The 18,140-nt window shown below is 56.3% G+C and overlaps 1 protein-coding gene across 1 annotated transcript; it reads left to right on the top strand.

Moving 5' to 3' along the window:
* The first annotated feature begins 638 nt into the window (after positions 1–638).
* LOC136303321 (zinc finger protein 135-like) lies at positions 639–13,332 on the top strand. The gene is made up of 3 exons (XM_066207025.1): positions 639–686; positions 7,597–7,805; positions 8,458–13,332. Exon 3 carries the CDS (start codon positions 8,485–8,487, stop codon positions 9,895–9,897), a length of 1,413 nt encoding a protein of 470 aa, XP_066063122.1. The 5' UTR covers positions 639–686; positions 7,597–7,805; positions 8,458–8,484; the 3' UTR covers positions 9,898–13,332.
* Positions 13,333–18,140: the final 4,808 nt, after the last annotated feature.

The following is an 18,140-nucleotide window of genomic DNA, read 5'->3' as shown; positions in this document are numbered from 1 at the left end:
CCCGGGGGCTGCGCCCTGAGCCGGGGCCCCTTCCCAGCGCTCCCAGTCTGCCCATCCAGCCCGGAGCAGCCGGCGAGGGCTTCAGCTGGGACGGCAGGGGGGCGATGTTGAGGGGTGGGACCCACCTCGCTTGGGTTTGGTTTGCTCTTCCCAGCCTCAGGAAAAAAGATTTTTGGAAGTTTCTGCCAGAAATCTCTCCCCTCCTCCACTCAGCCCAGGGGCGTTGGGGGTTTTCCCTCTTTTTTTTGCGAAATCAAAGCCGTGCACCTCATTCTCATAATTATGGCCAGGAGAAGTGACGGCTTTCCTCGGAGCCGGTACCGGCGAACACGCGGGGCTGGGAAAGGCGGGCCGGGAGGTGCGGAGAAGTTTGTTTGTGTTTCCAGCTCAATCCCGACTCGGGCCCGGGCCCGTCCCAGCGCTGTTCCTCATCTGCGGCTTTCCCCTCACACAGCCCGGGGGCGGGGCCTGAGAGCGCGGGGCGGGTGTGGGCCGTGTGCACAGCCCGCCCCTGCCTCGCTGCCATTGGCGAATTGTGCCGTCACCTTAGAATGTCGCGCGCCGATTGGGCCGAGCGGGGCCAAGCCCGGCCCCGGGGCCGCCCCCCGGGCGGGCGTGGCTCGGCAGAGGCGCCATTGGCGGAGCGTGTGTGCGGGCCCGGGAGCGGCGGCAGCGGCCGGAGCCCGGTGAGGCGGCGGCGGAGCTCGGAGGCGGCCCCAGCGCGGGTGGGAGCCGCGCTCGGTTCTGCCGGGGCTCGGGGCCGGCTGCGGGCGGAGGGGGCGGCAGGGGGCTCTGGCGGGTTCCTTGTGCCGTGTCGGCGCCGTGTTCCCCGTGGCCTGAGGGCGCTGCGGGAGCGGCTGCCCGCGGTCTCCTTCCCGCCGCTGCCTCGGCAGGAGCCGGTGCCGGAGCAGCGCTGCCTCGTCCCGCTTCCTGCGGGTAGGACGGAGGTGGCCGCCCTGTCCCCGGGGCTGTGCGGGAAAATTCCCGTGGCCAGAGGTTTGTGTCCCCAGGGGAGACCGAGGAGTCCTGTAAAAGTGACTTTATTCCTGAGCAAAGGGAGAGGCCGTGCGGCGTTTGCCGTGGGGTCTCTCCAGTTGTTGTCGTACGCGGCCTCCTTTTTATCCTGATTTTCCCTTCTGCATCTCCCTGTCCCTTTGCCCAGTGGCGAAGGTCCTTGGAAAGTTCCGACTTCCCGATCCGCCGCCTGCATGTCCTCGTTAATATGCCCCCCCTTTTGTATAACATCCGATATTCATGGCTCTGTTCAGTCTTTTTTCTTCTTTTTGATGTTAAGGAATTTCGCAGGACCTTGGCTGAGCAGCAGTCCATGTCAATGAGTAACGTTTTCTGAAACTGATGGTTTTTCTCATTCCTTCCTTTCTCCAAGTCCCTGTCCCTATGTCCAAGCAGATTCACTCGTTGACTCTGTTTTTTCTTGCTGGGTCCTCTTTGACTTTGGGATTATTGTCAGTGCCCTCATTCCCTGTCCTTTTGTAGCCGTGTGTGGATCAGGAGGCCTGGCTGCCACCTGCATCCCCTTGCTCAGCTGCTGAATGAGCTGCCCTCAGCGAGGTGTGTGCACGGTCCAAAGATGAGAGTTGCTGGAGCACAACAGAGGAGAAAGAGCCTTCGTTTAACCCATGGTGTGCCAGGGAACCACGAAACCGTGTCCCATTCCCATCCTTTCCACGTTTGGACCGGCACATGAGCTGCTTTCTTATTTCGTTATCTGTTTCACCACTTTTCTGTTGTCATCTATTTGCCAACAGCATCTTGAGTCATTTAATTTTCCACCCTGTCCTCCTCCTTCTGCTAATAGATAATCTGATCCCATCCCCTGGTGAAATGTTGCATTCTTCGTTTGAGTGGATTGGTGGGCCAGGCTGAGGAGCTGGATCTATCTGGTTGGTTATTATTTTGTGGACATCTTGTAATCTAATTCTGCCATTGAAATGATCAGTGGGTTCTCTGGCCCCTGATCTGAATTGGTTCGGGTTCCCTGGGGCTGGTCCATGGTGTTGCAGGATTTGTTCTGATGGCCGTTCATCTTTTCCCCATTTTTGGGTGCTCCCTCCAGCCAGGGCTGCATCAATTGATCTCTTTTCTCTAATTAAATCATCACATACTTGGATTCCCAAGTGATTTCTCTGAACTTGTGGTAGCACAAACACCTCAGTGGTCTAATGCTCCCTGTGTGACACAGACAGTGAGAGCACATGTTGGAGTGGGGAGAGGGATGATTCCCCTCCACTTCTTTTAGTGAAGTTTTCACAACATTCTCCATTTGCTGTTTCCCTTTGCAGCTGAAGCAATTTGTGTTGCAGAGTCAGATCTCCTCCCTGTGGGCTCTGCCTTTGGCTGTGCCAATTCCATCTGTGCCAGCAGGCAGAGCTTGGGGTGAGGGGCAGAGGGAATGAGCCCAATTCCTCCCCCGGGCAAGAAGAGCCTGGTGCATTGTCCACACTTTTCCCCAGCAGTGTTAATTTGCATTTCTAAAGCTCCTCTCCTGGCTGCCTGGAAGGAAGCTTCTCTTCCAGAGCAGCCTTTGGATGACTCACATGTGGCCCCTCCACAGTATGGTGGGGTTTTTTGGTTTTTTGGGTGTTTTTTGTTGTTGTTGGGGTTTTTTTGTTGTTGTTGTTTTTTGCGATATTTTATTAACGGTTTCTGCGTCAAAGGGTCACCTTTAAAGCTTTTCTAGTTTTGCATAATGCAACCTTAAGGTGAACATTGAAAAACCCCTACCAAAATTTTTCCATCATTAAGTCACACAGAGACACACACAAAAACATTGCAAAGCTATCAAGTTTTTTCTACTTCTTTTGCTAGGAGTAAAAATTGATTCTCACACCCCTGGCCCATTCCTAACTGACAATATAAAAGTATGGTTATTATGGAAGATTTTTCCAATAATGTAATCTTGTCACTGAAACTGCGGGAAATACAAAAATTCTCCAGCAATATCTTCAGGGTTAGAGAGTCAAGGCATTACTTGATCATAGCCAAGGATGTGCAACAGAAATCATTTGATCCACACATAGCTCAGGTGTGCAGAGAAAATCATTCTCTCACATCTGAGTTTTATTAGATTTTTTCTAAACTTTATACAGTCTGAACCCATAGAAATCCATTGGTTTGATGTTCATTGCTCCTAAGTTGGGAAGTTTTCAGTATTTGGTTTCCTATTGAACCCGAATTTCTTTGCCTCTGATGTTAATTAGGTCGGCACTCCTGGATTTCCTTACCAGCCTTTTCCAGACCAGGTGTCTCCAGCTATTCCAGGGGCAGTGTCTGGGGTAGATGTTGGTTGCTGTTTGCTGATGGTTGTTGATGTTTTGTTGCTGGTCGTTATCTCTGTGGGTGTCTTTTGGGCAATTCCCAGTCTGTTGAGATGGTAAACTCATCTCTGTTGAGTGGTGTAACATCCCTTTTAAAACAAAATCTTCTAAAATTCCTTTCCCCAGGGCAAAGGCAAACCAAGCCTGAGTAGAGAAATTCAAAACCCCCTAAATTTAAAGCCGGTATATTTTCCCACAATGTAATCCCTTCCAGCCCAGTGTGTGAGTGTGATTGAGAGCCAGAGTGGAATTCTCCCGTTGTCTTCCCCAGCCCTGTGGCGAGTGCAGGCACAGAAACCACTGAAGCTCCAGCAGTGGCAGCAAGGCTTGGCCCCCAGTGTGTGGAGATGCCCCAGGAGGTGCCCAGGCAGACGATTCCAGCAGAGGATCTGTGGGCAGGCACAGGGGCTTCCCCCGCTGTGGAGCCCTGGCTGCTGCTCCGGTGCCTTCAGTGCGGGGTCAGTCGTGGCCTGTTTAACATCCACAGACAATTCCAATTCCTTTTGGGAGTCTGGGAGAGCCATGGCTGGGGCATCAATCATTTGGGGATTTTTTCATTTTCTCATGTTTTATTCTCTTTCTCATGTCCATACCGCAACATTGTGGCTGTCTGGGGTTAAAAAGTCACACAATGTTCTGGACACAATAGAGAATCCTCAATTCAGGTCCTGCAATTCCCCATTAATCATCAGAATTTTTGCAGCTCATTTTTATTCCTGGAAAACGTTACTTCTGAGATTCCCTGGACCCTCTCTGGGTCAGTTCAGCACAAACCTTCAGTCAAAATATGTCCCAAATATTTCACCTTTTTTCTCCACCATTTGCACTTATTTTTTTCAAATACTCCAAGATGATTTTAGCCTGAAAATTGAGCCAATTCACAGAGGCTTCTTCTACCACTTCTTCCATGTCTACCATTTTCCCTTCTCCCTCTTGTTCCCGCTCAAAGACCAAATCCTGTTCAGCATCCTGTTTCAGTTGGCATCCCCAGAAAGTATCTTTGACCCCAAATATTTAACTTCTTTCTCCACCATTAGCACTTGTTTTGCCAATACCAAAGATGCTTTTTAGCCTGAAATTTGAGCTGTTCCACAGAGGCTTCTTCTGCCACTTCTTGTCCTCCTGACTGGAGCAAGTCATCCACATCCTGCATTACCCCTGTCCCTGGAGGTGAGGTAAATTCTTTTGATATTTTCTGCAAGTCTTGCCCAAATAAGGCTGGTGCTTCTGTGCATCCCTGCAGGAGGACCGTCCATGTCTTTCCCATTTCCCCTTCTCCCTCTTGTTCCCACTCAAAGGCCAAATCCTGTTCAGCATCCTGTGTCAGTGGGCATCCCCAGAAATCAGCTTTGACAGCAAGTCCTGAACGGCAGCAGTGTGAGGAGGGAACCTGGTTCCAGCTGGTGTAAGGATCTGAGACTGTGGGGTGCCTGGGTTTGATCATCTCATTTCTTCTTCTTAGGTCCTGCACCATTCTGTGGATTCCATCTGATTTCTTGATTGGCAGCATAGGAGGAGCATTATAGGGAGAGATGCCTGGCTCCCAAAGCCCTGCCTTGAACAGGGGCTGGATAACAGGCTGTACGCCCTTCCTTCCCTCCCTTGGAACAGGGGATTGCTTTTAGACACCACTTGTCCTGGTTGCTGCAGAGTCATTTGGAGAGGCTGGGTATCTGATTTTCCCTCTTTCCCTGGGGCTGCCCACACTTGTGGGTTCACTTCAGCACAGGCCTTGCCAGACATTTGACACAAAGGTACCACAGAACTGGCCTCTGTATCATCTTTTACAGTATTAATTTGCATTCCCAGTTTAGCCATCAAATGCCTTCCCAGTAAATTACAATCACGTTTAGGAGCAAATAAAAATTCCTCCACTTCGTACCCATCCTCAACATCTGCCGATAGTGGTTGGATAAAACACTGCTGCTCATCTTTGCCACTTGTCCCCTGAATAATCAAAGACATTTTTGGGATTTTCCCCCCTTAGGTCTAAGATCCAGAGTGGATGGAGAGGCCCCTGTGTGTATGAGGAAAGGCCTCGTGTGGATGCAGCCCCAGCCTGAATGTTGTCAAGGGCTGCAGTGTGGTGGGTCCCTGGTGGAATGGGAGCTCTGGCAGCCCCAGGAATCCATGTCCATGCAGGGTTGGACTTGCTCCTGCTGAGGGTGCTGCCGTGTGTGCCTGCAGTGTCCTTGTGGCCTGCAGATGGAACCCTGCTTCCTTGCCAGGGGCTGTTTGGGTGGGCTCTCCCCCGCCGAGGAGGGCAATGCCTGTGCCAGGTGCTTGTGGCCGAGCCCGTCCCCTCGGTGCTGGGGCCCCCTTGGGCGCTGGGGTTCATCCCTCAGGGGCTGTAGAAACTCTGCCATGGCCTTTGCCTTCAGCTTGGCCTTTTCCTCCTCCCTTCTTACCTTCACCTGCTGTGCCTTTGTGCCCAAGTGCTCCAGGGGCTTCTTGTGCCGCTCCTGCAGCCCCCCTGAGTGCCTGTGGGTGCTCCTCCTCTGACCGCTGCTGAGCTTTCTGCAGAGTCATTCCTTTCTCCAGCGACCCAAACAAAATCCTTAAAGGAGAATCTCGATCCATCCACATTTCCCAGCTGTTCCTTCCTTCCTGCTGAGCCCCGGCTGCCCCACAGCTCCCCACAGGCCCCCAGCCCGTGTTCCCGGTGCCGCACCTCTGCGCCCGCTGCTGCCGCCCCCCAGCACGGAGAACCCCCCTGGGATCCTGACCTCCTTGTTTTCCTCTCCTGGAAACTGGGGAAACAAAGGATCTGCAGCAGCTGCCAAATTTAGAGGATAAAACCCTGCTGAAAAACGTCCCAGTCCTCAGTATTTCTCTCTTCCTCCTCTTTTTCACTTTTTTTTTTTACCACACAGATTCCTCCTTCTGCTTCTTGCCTCTTAAAGAATATTCCCGCACCCTCCTCTTCTCCCTAACCCTTCCCAGCACACCAACACCATCCATGCCCTCTTGTCTAAATCCCTTCTCGACCTCCCTTGTTGCCCCTCTGGGTGTCCATCTCCTTAATTACCTCTGGGCGAATGTGCAGACTGCCTCAACATATTCCCAAGGGACCCTTCAGAGATATTTTGGGATCACCATCCCTTTTGCCAGGACGTCTTCCTGGCTTTCCCTTTTCCACCCTCCATGGGTGCCCTGCCTTGTTCACTCCCTGAATATCCCAGTGTCCTCACTGATGAGATTTTCAGTGCTGTCTCCCTGCTGACTCTTCACAAACCCACCTGATCTCTCACTGCGGATCTGTCTCCTGATCATACTCTCCTTAACATTCACCCCACTTCTGTATAGGTAACGATAGTCACAGCTTGGTTAGTTCTTTGTTCTTCTTGTCGAAGTTGATGAATTTAGCAGGACCTTGGCTGAGCAGCAGTCTGTGTGGTCAGTTAATAACATTTTCTGGAAGTGATGGCTTCTTCTGTCCCTTCCTTATGTCCAAGTGCCTGGCCCTATCCCCAAGCAGATTCGCAGCATCTGTTTGTAAAGACACTTTCCTCTTCTCCCTTTCATGGGGGTTCCCCGTTTGCGGGACATCCCCCCTGGAGCAGGGTGTCCCCCGTTGCTGCAGCCCCACCCCTCGGGCAGGCTCAGCCAATGGGAGCGCGCGGCGCTGATGACTCACCAGTTGCCAGGCAGACCCGCAGGTCCCAGCGTTGCCCCCCTGGACGCCACGTGCGCCCCGCCCTCGGCCGCAGCGCCCCCGCGAGGGGAATTCGGGGAGGTGGGAGGGGGGAGCGCCAAGGCCGGGCCCCCCGCGCTGTCGTGGCGGGAGCGGCTGCAGTGGCCAGCGAGTGCGGGCGGGAGCGGCCGAGAGCCCAGCGCTGCCACAGCCCGACCTGCCCCAGCTCCATCCGTGCCCCTGCGGTGGGATGCTGTGGGTTTGGGGGGAAGAGGGAGCCGGCAGTGGGTGCTGGGCCTGGGGGCAGGAGGAGAAGGGGAGGAGCAGCAGGGCTGGAGGACTGAATGTTCAAAGGACGGTCATGGAAGTGACATCTGGAAAGACTCTAAAATTCAGAAACGAAGTGAATTTTAAAGCAGGTATGTGATTTATTCAGCGCTGGGCACGATACAAGATATCTCCCAAAGGCATGTGCAGCCCCTTAATCACTCCAGTTTTCCTTTAACCTCTAGAATGTTACATATGCATCAAGTTTTGCAATACACCTGTGCATATACATTCCTTGGCTCCTCCTCTCTCCGCTTCATATGCTAATTGTTTTATCGGTCCTTTGTGCCTGCGCAGGTGTCTCTGGTGGGCCTTTTGGGGGTCTCGGAGAAGAAGAAGAATAGTCTTCCTCAGAGATGAACTTCTGACCCTGCTGCCTTGCGCATGCCCACCGTTCCTCTGGCCACAGTCCAAGCTCTGAGGCCAGGTTTATCTGGTCCTGGGGGCCCAAGGCGCCTCGTTATCTCAGTGTCTCTGGTAGTCTTCTATTCTTGTCTTTTGTTCTGGTAAGTATCCCCCCTTATTAGGCATCTTTGCAATACTTCTTCCTTTACTTACACACAGCCCTTTCTCTTCCTTCGAAGAGCAGCAATACACACCATCTGACTGCCTATCCTTTAATTAATATCTTTTAATTTCTATGATTAATATCCTCTGGTTTCCAATCCCATGGTTCAGAAGGAGAAGGTGAGATTGTGCAGGAGAAGGAGGAATAGTAGGAGGAAGAGGAATGTGAGGAAGAGTGAGGACATAGGAGGAGGAGGAGCAGGAAGAGGAGGCAGCACTTCCCTGTATCTGCAGCCTCCCGCCAACCCCAGGAGCGTTGCCCCCCTCAGCCAGCAGGTTAACAGGGAGAGGTCTTCATGATTTCTGTGGGAGTGAATCCTGGTGTTTCTGAGTATTATTGGGCCTAAATGTTGGTATTGTGTTTTTTTGCAAGGGGCTGCATCTTTATACTTTGAAGAAAGTTTGGGGTAAATTATGTTGTTTGTGGACTTTTTAATCTGTCTCTTGATGTTTGGAGGACTTTTGGACTAAATCCCTGTGTTTTGGAGGTTCTTACAGACACAAGGTGCCCAATGACCTCCTGAGATGAAATTGGGCAAGGAGGAACCCCCAAGCCTAAGGCACTCTCCTGTTGTTTTTTCCCCAAACCAGGAGTTTTCATTCCCAAGGAGTGGTCGGATGGAGGAGGAGGAAAAGCCCCGGAGATCCCGCAGGAGGAGGGGCTGCAAACCCAGCCCAGGGAGCTGCGAGGAGGAAAGACCCGCCCTGTGCCAGGAGGGCGGCCGGAGATCCAGCCGGAGCTCAGAGCTGGTGGAGAAGCCTCATGGAGGGGAGAAGCCCCACAGGTGCCTGGAATGTGGGAAGGGTTTCAGCTACAGCTGCCACCTGATCCGGCACCAGGTGATCCACAGTGGGGAACGGCCCTACGAGTGTGGGGAATGTGGGAAGAGCTTCAACCTCAGCTCCCACCTGATCCAACACAAGAGGATCCACACCGGGGAACGGCCCTACGAGTGTGGGGAATGTGGGAAGAGCTTCAGCCACAGCTCCAGCCTGGTGCAACACCAGAGGATCCACAGTGGGGAGAAGCCCTACGAGTGTGGGGAATGTGGGAAGAGCTTCAGGCAGAAAAGTAATCTGGTTGAACACCGGGTGATCCACACTGGGGAACAGCCCTATGAATGTGGGGAGTGTGGGAAGAGTTTCAACCACAAGTCTGCTCTAATCCAGCACAAGAGGATCCACACCGGAGAACGGCCCTTTAAGTGTGGGGAATGTGGCAACAGCTTCAGCAAGAATTCCAGCCTTATCCAGCACAAGAGGATCCATAGTGGGGAAAAGCCTTACAACTGTGGGGAATGTGGGAAGAGCTTCAGCCAGAGGGGCAGTCTGATGCGACACCAGGTGATCCACACTGGGAAACGGCCCTATGAGTGTGGGGAATGTGGGATGAGCTTCAGCCTGAAGGGCCACCTGACACAACACCAGAGGATCCACAGTGGGGAACAGCCCTATGAATGTGTGGAATGTGGGAAGAGCTTCAGCCAGAGCTCCGGCCTGAGGAAACACCAGAGGATTCACACGGGGGAAAAGCCCCACAAGTGTGGGGAATGTGGGAAGAGCTTCATCCAGAGATTCCAGCTGAGGGAACACCAGAGGATCCACACTGGGGAAAAGCCCTACGAGTGTGGGGAATGTGGGAAGAGCTTCAGGGCAAGCTATGACCTGATCCGGCACCAGGTGATCCACACGGGGGAAGGGCCCTACACCTGCTTGGAATGTGGGAAGAGCTTTGGATGGAGCTCTAGCCTAAAATACCATCAGCGGATCCACACAGGGGAGAGGCCCTGTGAGTGTTCTGAGTGTGGGAAGAGGTTTCAGACCAGCTCCACTCTCCTCGTACATCAGCGGCTTCACACGGAGGAGAGGCCCTTCCGCTGCCCCGACTGCGGGAAGGGCTTCAAGCTAAACTCACACCTCACTGTCCACCGGCGCATCCACACCAAGGAGAGGCCCTACGAGTGTCCTGAGTGCGGGAAGAGCTTCTCCAGTAGCTCTAACTTGACCAAACACCAACGGAGGCAGCACTAAGGGAAGCCCTGTGAGTGCCTCAAGTGCAGGAAGAGCTTCGTGCGCTGCTCCAGCTCCATCCCCCATGGGAGGATCGGCGTTGGATGATCCCCAGTGACCCCCGTTGGGCAGAGCCCTGGTGATCCGTGGTCCTGGTGATCTGTGTTGGGAAGACACCTGGCTGAGGGGGCTCCAAATCTTCCTGGCTCCTCGTGGGCACCTTGATGGATGCAGGGGCAGAAGCGTCCATTGGGAACACAGACCGACATTGGGAATTCCATGGGGAGAGTGGATATGTTGACTTTTAACCCCAGAAAATCTTTTGTGTTCAATCCTATCTTCTGGTGGCATCAAGAAATACTGGGTGGTCTTGGAGGTCTTTTCCAGCCTCTATGGGATTCCACTATTGTGATTTCTTGTTGCCTAAAAGTGTTTTCTGCAGCTAAATGATGATCTGGGGTAAAGACCAAGATTTTGCAGACAGTGGGGTGGAAATTCCTCCAAAAAATGTTCTTCCTTCCCCCTAAAGCACATAGATCCTCAGCCGGCATGGACAGGGAAATCCTTTTCTTTTGGTCTTAATTTGCTTTTCATTTCTTTTCATCCATTTAAAATATCCAACAGTGGGGTAAAAATAACGACATTGAACTAAGACATGGGTGGGGGCATGGGGGGACATAGACATGGAGAGTGACATTGGGACACATGGACATGGAGGGTGACATGGCCATTCATGGGGACGTGAGGGGCCACAGGCACAGATGGAGACGTGAGGGACAATGACAGGGATGGAAACACGGTGGGGAGACAGCCATGGGTGAGGACATGGTGGGACATGGCCATGTGGCATGTGGGGACGTGGCCATGGCCGGTGCCATGGGGGGAACTTGCAGGGGCTGTGGGGGATGCTGGGTTTGAGGGAGTTGAGGGTTCCTGGGAGGGCCTTGGGGCTTGCTGAGGGCTTTGGGGACCCCAGACCGAGCAGCTCCAGCTGCACTGGGAGACCCTGGTGGAGGTTCTGGGGCAGCTTCTCCCTGGGACTGGAGTGAACTTCAAAGCTTTATTGGGAACACTGGGAGCAGCCGGGCAGGGACAGAGTGACAGCGGGGCTGGGGGACACACGACCCCCCAAAATCATCCTGGGGATGGAGCGGGGGATCCCGCCTGAGCCCAAGGCCACGGGGAGGGGCTGTGGCTGCCAGCGGCTCAGGAGCTCTGTGGGCAGAGAAAAGGGGGCGACACCGGGCTGGGGGCCCCGGGGGGAGCACACACGCTCTGGGGGAGGGGGGATGCAACCCCCGGGACCCCCCCTCACCTTCTTGCACAGGCAGAAGCCCAGCCCCAGTGCCAGGAAGACCAAGCCCAACCCGAAGCCCCCGATCCCCGTCAGCATCCCTGGGGGTGCGGGGGCAGCTTTCGGGAGCAGGGGGGCACAGGATCCGGGAAACAGCAGCGGCTGCCGGGAAGGGACTGGGACGGAATGTGACGGGCTGGGATGGACTGGGACAGACTGGAACACCAGGATATACCAGGACCGGGACCCAGCAGGACCAGAATTGGAGCACAAGGGATCATACTGGGATTTGTTGGGACCACACTGAGGACTACTGGGAACATGCTGAGGGGAACTCAGTGCTGTTGGCCTATACTGGGCATGATTGGGATCATACTGGGACTAACTGGAATCATACTGGGAGTGACTGGAACTCTAGTAGTGGTGAATGAGCGCAACTGGAAAATGCAGGGGGCAGCTGGGACCATACTGGGACTGACAAGATCACACTTGGAGTGACTGGAATAATACTGGGAGTATCTGGGCATGACTGGGATCATACTGGGAGTGACAGGGATCAAACCAGACTCATACTGGGAGTGTCTGGAAGTTGTTGGGATCATAGTGGGGGTGACTGGACTCATACTGCAGTCATGCTTAAAGTGACTGGGACCACACTGGGGGCAAATGGCATCCTAGAGGGAGTGACTGGGAGTGACTGGGTTCATACTGGAAGTGACTGGGGCCATAGTGGACTCCTACTGGGAGAGACTGAGATTGAAGGAAGCATACAGGGCATGACTGGAAGAAACTGGGACCATGTTGGGGACAACTGGGACCTTATTGGGAGTCACTGGGAACATAAAAGCTTGAATGGAGTTTCTATCCTGTGACATTCCCGGGGAGCAGTGGCAGCTCTCTGCCCCCAGCCTGGGGGCTCAGAGCAGGGGAACCTCTGGCAGCACCTTCGGGGCACAGCCGAGGGCTGGGGGGCTCCTCCCCAATTCATTTTCTCTCCCCAGTTCAAATCATCCCCTCCCATTCAAATCCCCTCCATTCACATTTCCTCCCCACAATTCAAGTTTCCTTGTCCTTAAACTTTTCTCCCCAGTTAGGCTCTGAGTCCCCTTCCCATCCCTGGCTCTTTCTGGCAGGACCTGGTCGGGACCTTCTGGAAACAGGGGTTAAAAGAGTTAAAAAATTCATCATTATTTTCCTGGTGTCTGAAGGATTTTCCTGTGGCTTTCCTGCAGAAAACTTCCTTTCAGGGCGATGGCTGAGGGGTCCCCTCGGGCTCCAGCCCCTGTCCAGTCCCTTTTTCCAGCTCTTTTCCTCAGCTGACCCAAACCTGTGGATTTTGGGGGGTGGCAGGGGTCACTGCTCGGGGGTCTCAGAGGTGTCACCAGGGAGGCCCCGAGGCCCCAGCGCGGTTCCCCCAGCCCCTTGGAGCATTTGGAATCTCCAAGTCTCAGCCATGGCTGTCCGTGGGATTCAATCCCCCCTGCAGGGTTTTCTCCCAGACCGGGTTTATTTCCAGAGGGGTTTGTGGTTTCCCCTGGAGCCGGGGCCTGACGGCACCGGAGCAGCCGCGGGTGCCGGGGCAGGAAGGGCTGTGGGACGGCTCCTCCCCGCAAAGCTCCGGGAGGGGGACAGGGGCTGGGGGAAAATAGAGAATAAATACGGGATTATAGAAAAAGAAAAAAAAAGTAAAATAGCTATGATATCTAAAATAAAATTGAAAATAACAATGAAAAAACATTCTGCTGGCACTTTGGGTTTCTTGTCCCAATTCCGAGTTGGGTCTGAGCCAGCAACCAGTGTGTGGGAGAGACATTGCTGCAGAAGGGCTTCATTTTGCCTAAACTAAAGTGTCCAGTACCAAGTAACACCTTGAGGTTATGGAAATCCCAGAGCCCAAGCTGGATTCCCCCGTTTGAAGCTTGAAGTGGAGCTCCGCTTGTGACTCTGCTTCGTAACGATGAATGTGAAAATTCAACACAATTCCCGGTTCTCTCCCTCTTCTGCCCAGAGGTGCAGGGCGAAGGGATGGGAGTTACGGTCAGTTCGTGCCGCTGCTTCCCCCTTTAGGGACAGGAACCCTTGCCCTGCTCCGGGGTGGGATCTGTCCATGGGCTCAGACCCTGCCCTGTCCAGCGGGGTCCCTCCCCAGCCGTGCGGTCACTCCTCGGCCCGGCCCTGAGGCGCGGGGCAGTCCCGGGGCAGCCGCGCTGCGGCCCCGTCAGCGGCACCGCCGGTTCGTGCCGGGCAGGAGCGGCAGAAGGAGCCGGGCGGCCGCGGGGGCTCAATCCCGTGCGGAGGAAGAAGAGGAAGAGGAAGGACCGCCTGCGGTGTCCGATCCCCGGGGAGCAGCGGGGAGGCCTCGGGGAGCGGCGGCGGGCGGGGCCCTGTTGGGGCCGCCCCGAGGGGTTCGTGCTGCCCCGAGTCCCTGGAGGACTCGCTCGGCGAGACGGGCAAGGTGGGAACGAAAGAAGAGACTCAAAAGCAATCAAAGAGCCGCACCAAGGGCATCGCCCCCACCCGCGTCTGCAGCAGCTGCACCGAAGCACGGGCAGGGGGTGAACAGAATAAAATACAGAGAATAGAGTAAAATAGAATTTAAAAACCACACCAGGCGCCCGGTGTCACAGAAGAGCCGCACCGCGGGACGGGCGCTGCCGGGTGCGGCCAGAAGGGCAGCGCAGAGGCGGGTGCGAGGTGTGAATAGAATTGAACATAGAGAATAGAATAAAATACAAGAACCTCCCCGAGGGTTCCGCGTCGCCTGTATCACAGAAGAGCACATGCACTGAGAGCAGCGAGAAGCGGTGGCAGTAGAGTAAAAAATAACAAAAACTCACACCGGCAGTGGCCGCTCCCCGGCAGTAAAAGAGCAGAACCGAGGGCTGGTCGGGGCAGCACCGAGGGGTCTCGGCCGCCCCGTGTCACTGAAGGAGCCGCAGCGAGGGACGGGCGGGGCGCGGCCCCATCGAACCCCTCCAGCTGCGGGACCAGCGGTGACCCCACGGGACCGCGCCGGGGCCGGGCGGAGGCGGCAGCCGGAGCTGGGGAAGCGGCTTCGAGCGGCGGAGACGAGCGGGGTGTTCCCAACCAGCTCCGCTCAGCCACAGGGCACTGGGTTGGGGTCACCGTGAACTTTTCAACCCCAGCTGCAGGTCCCACTGCTGCAGCCTCAGGTCCTGGAGCCCAGAAACGCCGGGAAATCGATCCCAGGCACTAAAAGCCTTCTTGCACACAGGGAGGGCCGTAGAGGGTCCTTATGAACTCCCATCCCCTCAGTCCCTCCCGGGCACCGCGGGGCATTAGCGCAGCTCCCGCGGCTGTCCCAGCACCGGCTGCTGCCACACGACACAGGCTTGCCGCACTTGGGTATTAAGCACCACAAATTTTGGGAGGAGGACAGCCTCAGAACCCAGGACATTGCCCTCGGGAACTTGGAGCTGCACGAGGGGGATAAAGGGTTCCTGCTTCTGTTTATTATTAATGCTGGGGTCGGTGTTTGTTTGCCTGGTTCTACAGACCAGTAAAGAACTGTCATTCCTATCCCCATACCTCTGCCTGAGAGCCCCTTAATTTTCAAAATTATAATAATTCGGAGGGAGGGGGTTTGAATTCTGCATTCCAAGGGAGGCTCTGCCTTTCCTCAGAAGACACCTGTCTTTCCAACTAAGACAAATAGTTATAATACAAAAGCATTTTAACATTGCATAATCTCTATTTTAATATTTCGCTATGGTCTATGATATAATATTGATTTATTACTCTGCCATTTCTGTAGGCTACACAGTGCACACATAAACTGATAGATTATGTTATACCAAAAAGCAGCTAAAAGGAATTATAAATTGTATGCTATCAAAATCATTCTGATCAATAACGAGGTGCAAAAGCCGATACATGAATGCAAAGCCAATATGTTACTGTCATTTATATTGTTTTTTATATTGTCATTTTTACTGTCATTTATTACTTGGCTCTGCTGCCTCTCCTGCAAGGGACCAAGGGGGCTCATTCAGGCCCTGCATCTCTGTGTGTCCCCAAGTGTCCCCAAGGGTCCCTGAGTGTCCCTTAGCGTCTCTCGTGACCCTGCGTGTCCCCAAGTGTCTCTTAGCATCTCTGCATTTCCTCAAGTGTTCCCAAGTGTCCCTGAGTGTCCCTGAGCATCTCTGCATGTCCCCAGAGTGTCCCCAAGTGTCCCTAGTGATGTCAGACCAGGAATTCCCGTCAGGATTTGGGACAGTTTCAATAAAAATTCCCAGAAAATTCCCCAAATTTGTCTAAAATACTGCACGGGGAGTGGGGAGAGGATCCGTGACACCAGCGATGTCCCCAGTGGTGTCACCACCTCAATGATATCACAGCGGTGATGTTGCTGTGCCCGCAGCAGCCCCGGGATATCCTCCATGGCTCTTTGGCACCGCGCGGCCACTGGGGCTGCCACAGGGTCTCAAGAGGAGGTCGTGGATGTCCCCAAGTGTCCCCAGCAGGTGACGCGTGGTCAGGCAGGCGCTGGCCTCCCACAGCTCCTTGGCCTTGGCCACCGCAGCCACCAAGGCCTCATGGACATCGGGGGATGCTTCCTTTGTCCCCTCCAGGGCAGCCTCGATGTCCCCGAGTCGGCGCAGCAGCTCCCAGGGGAACACGGTGGCTTTGTCACATGCGGCCACCAAGCGCCCCAGCAGCCCCCGGGCCACCTGGGACTGCTGTCCCCACCTGGTGGTCACCTTCCCCCAGTGGTCATGGAGCTCGGTGGCCTCCCCGGCCAGGCGGGACCAGTTCTCTGTGAGCGCGGCCACTGACTCCCGCCAGGTGCTGGCCGCAGCTGCCACACGGCACGAGCCCTGGGGGCCTCTGGGCTGGCCTCGAGGGTGGCCACGGCCTGGCCCAGGGAGGTGACACTGTGGTGGCCCAGGGAGGTGACACTGTGGTGGTTCAAAGTGCAGCAGAGGAGCCAGGTGAATGTCCTCAGGGCTGCGCGCAGGGACCTTGGGGACCCAGCCAGCAGCGTGCTCTGCAGCAAGTCCCCATATGGATCGGCCACTATGGCTGCCAGCTCTCCCAGGGTGGCCACCACGGCTACCAGCGCCTCCAGCACCTGTGGAGGTGACAGGGGAGGTGGCGGGGACGTCGTGGCACTTGTGGGCCCCTGGGGTGGCCCCTGTGACCTCCCGTGGTCCCCTTTGTCCCCTCTCTGGAGGGCTCACCTGTCCGCCCTGTCCCTTTGTCACCCCATCGCCCCCTCTGCCACCCCGCGTCACCCCCCGCTATTCCTCCCCGCCCGCCACCCTCGGTCCGTCCACCCCTCTGTCACCTCCCCTCTTCCTTCCCCGCCCTCCTGTCTCCTTTGCGACCTCTTGTGCCCTCCTGCCAACCCCGTGTCCTCTGCGTCCCCGTCCGCTCCCCCACCCCGCGCCGGGATTGTCGCACCTCTCGAGGCTCCATGGCCGCTGGGGACATTCCGGAGGGGGGACACTCCCTGGTGACACTCGAGGAACAGGCGGGTCCGGGTGCGGCCTCTCAACCCCCTCCGGACCGGCCTCTGCGCCTGCCGCTGTCACCGCCGGGGTCACAGCAAGGCTGGGACAGGGACAGGGGACAGGGGACAGGGGACAGGGACAGGGGACAGAGGACAGGGGACAGGGGACAGGGACAGGGGACAGGGGACAGGGGACAGGGACAGGGGACAGGGGACAGGGGACAGGGGACAGGGGACAGGGGACAGGGCTGCTCCCCCTCCCACGTCCCGTCCCGGCTGGCGGAGCCTTGGAGCTGCCGTGGGGGCCGTGGGGCTGCCCCGGGGGCTGCGCCCTGAGCCGGGGCCCCTTCCCAGCGCTCCCAGTCTGCCCATCCAGCCCGGAGCAGCCGGCGAGGGCTTCAGCTGGGACGGCAGGGAGGCGATGCTGGGGGCCCCGCCTCACTTCGCTTTGGTTTGTTCTTCCCGACTCTGGGGAAAAACCACTTTAGGAGTTTTCTGCCAGGAATCTCCCCCCTCCTCCACTCAGCCCAAGGGCCTTGGGGGTTTTCCTTTTGGGGGGAAATCAAAGCCATGCGCTGATGCTCCTAATTATGGCCAGGAGAAGTGACGGCTTTCCTCGGAGCCGGTGCCGGCGAACACGCGGGGCTGGGAAAGGCGGGCCGGGAGGTGCGGAGAAGTTTGTTTGTGTTTCCAGCTCAATCCCGACTCGGGCCCGGGCCCGTCCCAGCGCTGTTCCGCATCTGCGGCTTTCCCCTCACACAGCCCGGGGGCGGGGCCTGAGAGCGCGGGGCGGGTGTGGGCCGTGTGCAGAGCCCGCCCCTGACTCGCTGCCATTGGCGGACTGTGGCCTCACTCCAGAATGTCGCGCGCTGATTGGGCCGAGCGGGGCCAAGCCCGGCCCCGGGGCCGCCCCCCGGGCTGCCGTTGACCGGCAGAGGCGCCATTGGCGGAGCGTGTGTGCGGGCCCGGGAGCGGCGGCAGCGGCCGGAGCCCGGTGAGGCGGCGGCGGAGCTCGGAGGCGGCCCCAGCGCGGGTGGGAGCCGCGCTCGGTTCTGCCGGGGCTCGGGGCCGGCTGCGGGCGGAGGGGGCGGCAGGGGGCTCTGGCGGGTTCCTTGTGCCGTGTCGGCGCCGTGTTCCCCGTGGCCTGAGGGCGCTGCGGGAGCGGCTGCCCGCGGTCTCCTTCCCGCCGCTGCCTCGGCAGGAGCCGGTGCCGGAGCAGCGCTGCCTCGTCCCGCTTCCTGCGGGTAGGACGGAGGTGGCCGCCCTGTCCCCGGGGCTGTGCGGGAAAATTCCCGTGGCCAGAGGTTTGTGTCCCCAGAGGAGACCGAGGAGTCCTGTAAAAGTGACTTTATTCCTGAACAAAGGGAGAGGCCGTGCGGCGTTTGCCGTGGGGTCTCTCCCGTTGTTGTCGTACGCGGCCTCCTTTTTATCCTGATTTTTCCCTTCTGCATCTCCCTGTCCCTTTGCCCATTGAAAAACCCAAACCAAAATTTTGCC

Source organism: Chamaea fasciata, unplaced genomic scaffold, assembly GCF_029207755.1.
Source record: "Chamaea fasciata isolate MVZ Bird 193981 ecotype frontalis unplaced genomic scaffold, bChaFas1.0.hap1 SCAF_32, whole genome shotgun sequence".
NCBI classification, from domain to species: Eukaryota; Metazoa; Chordata; class Aves; order Passeriformes; family Sylviidae; genus Chamaea; species Chamaea fasciata.
Note: the sequence above shows the minus strand (reverse complement) of the source record. Positions and strands in the feature narration are given on the sequence as shown.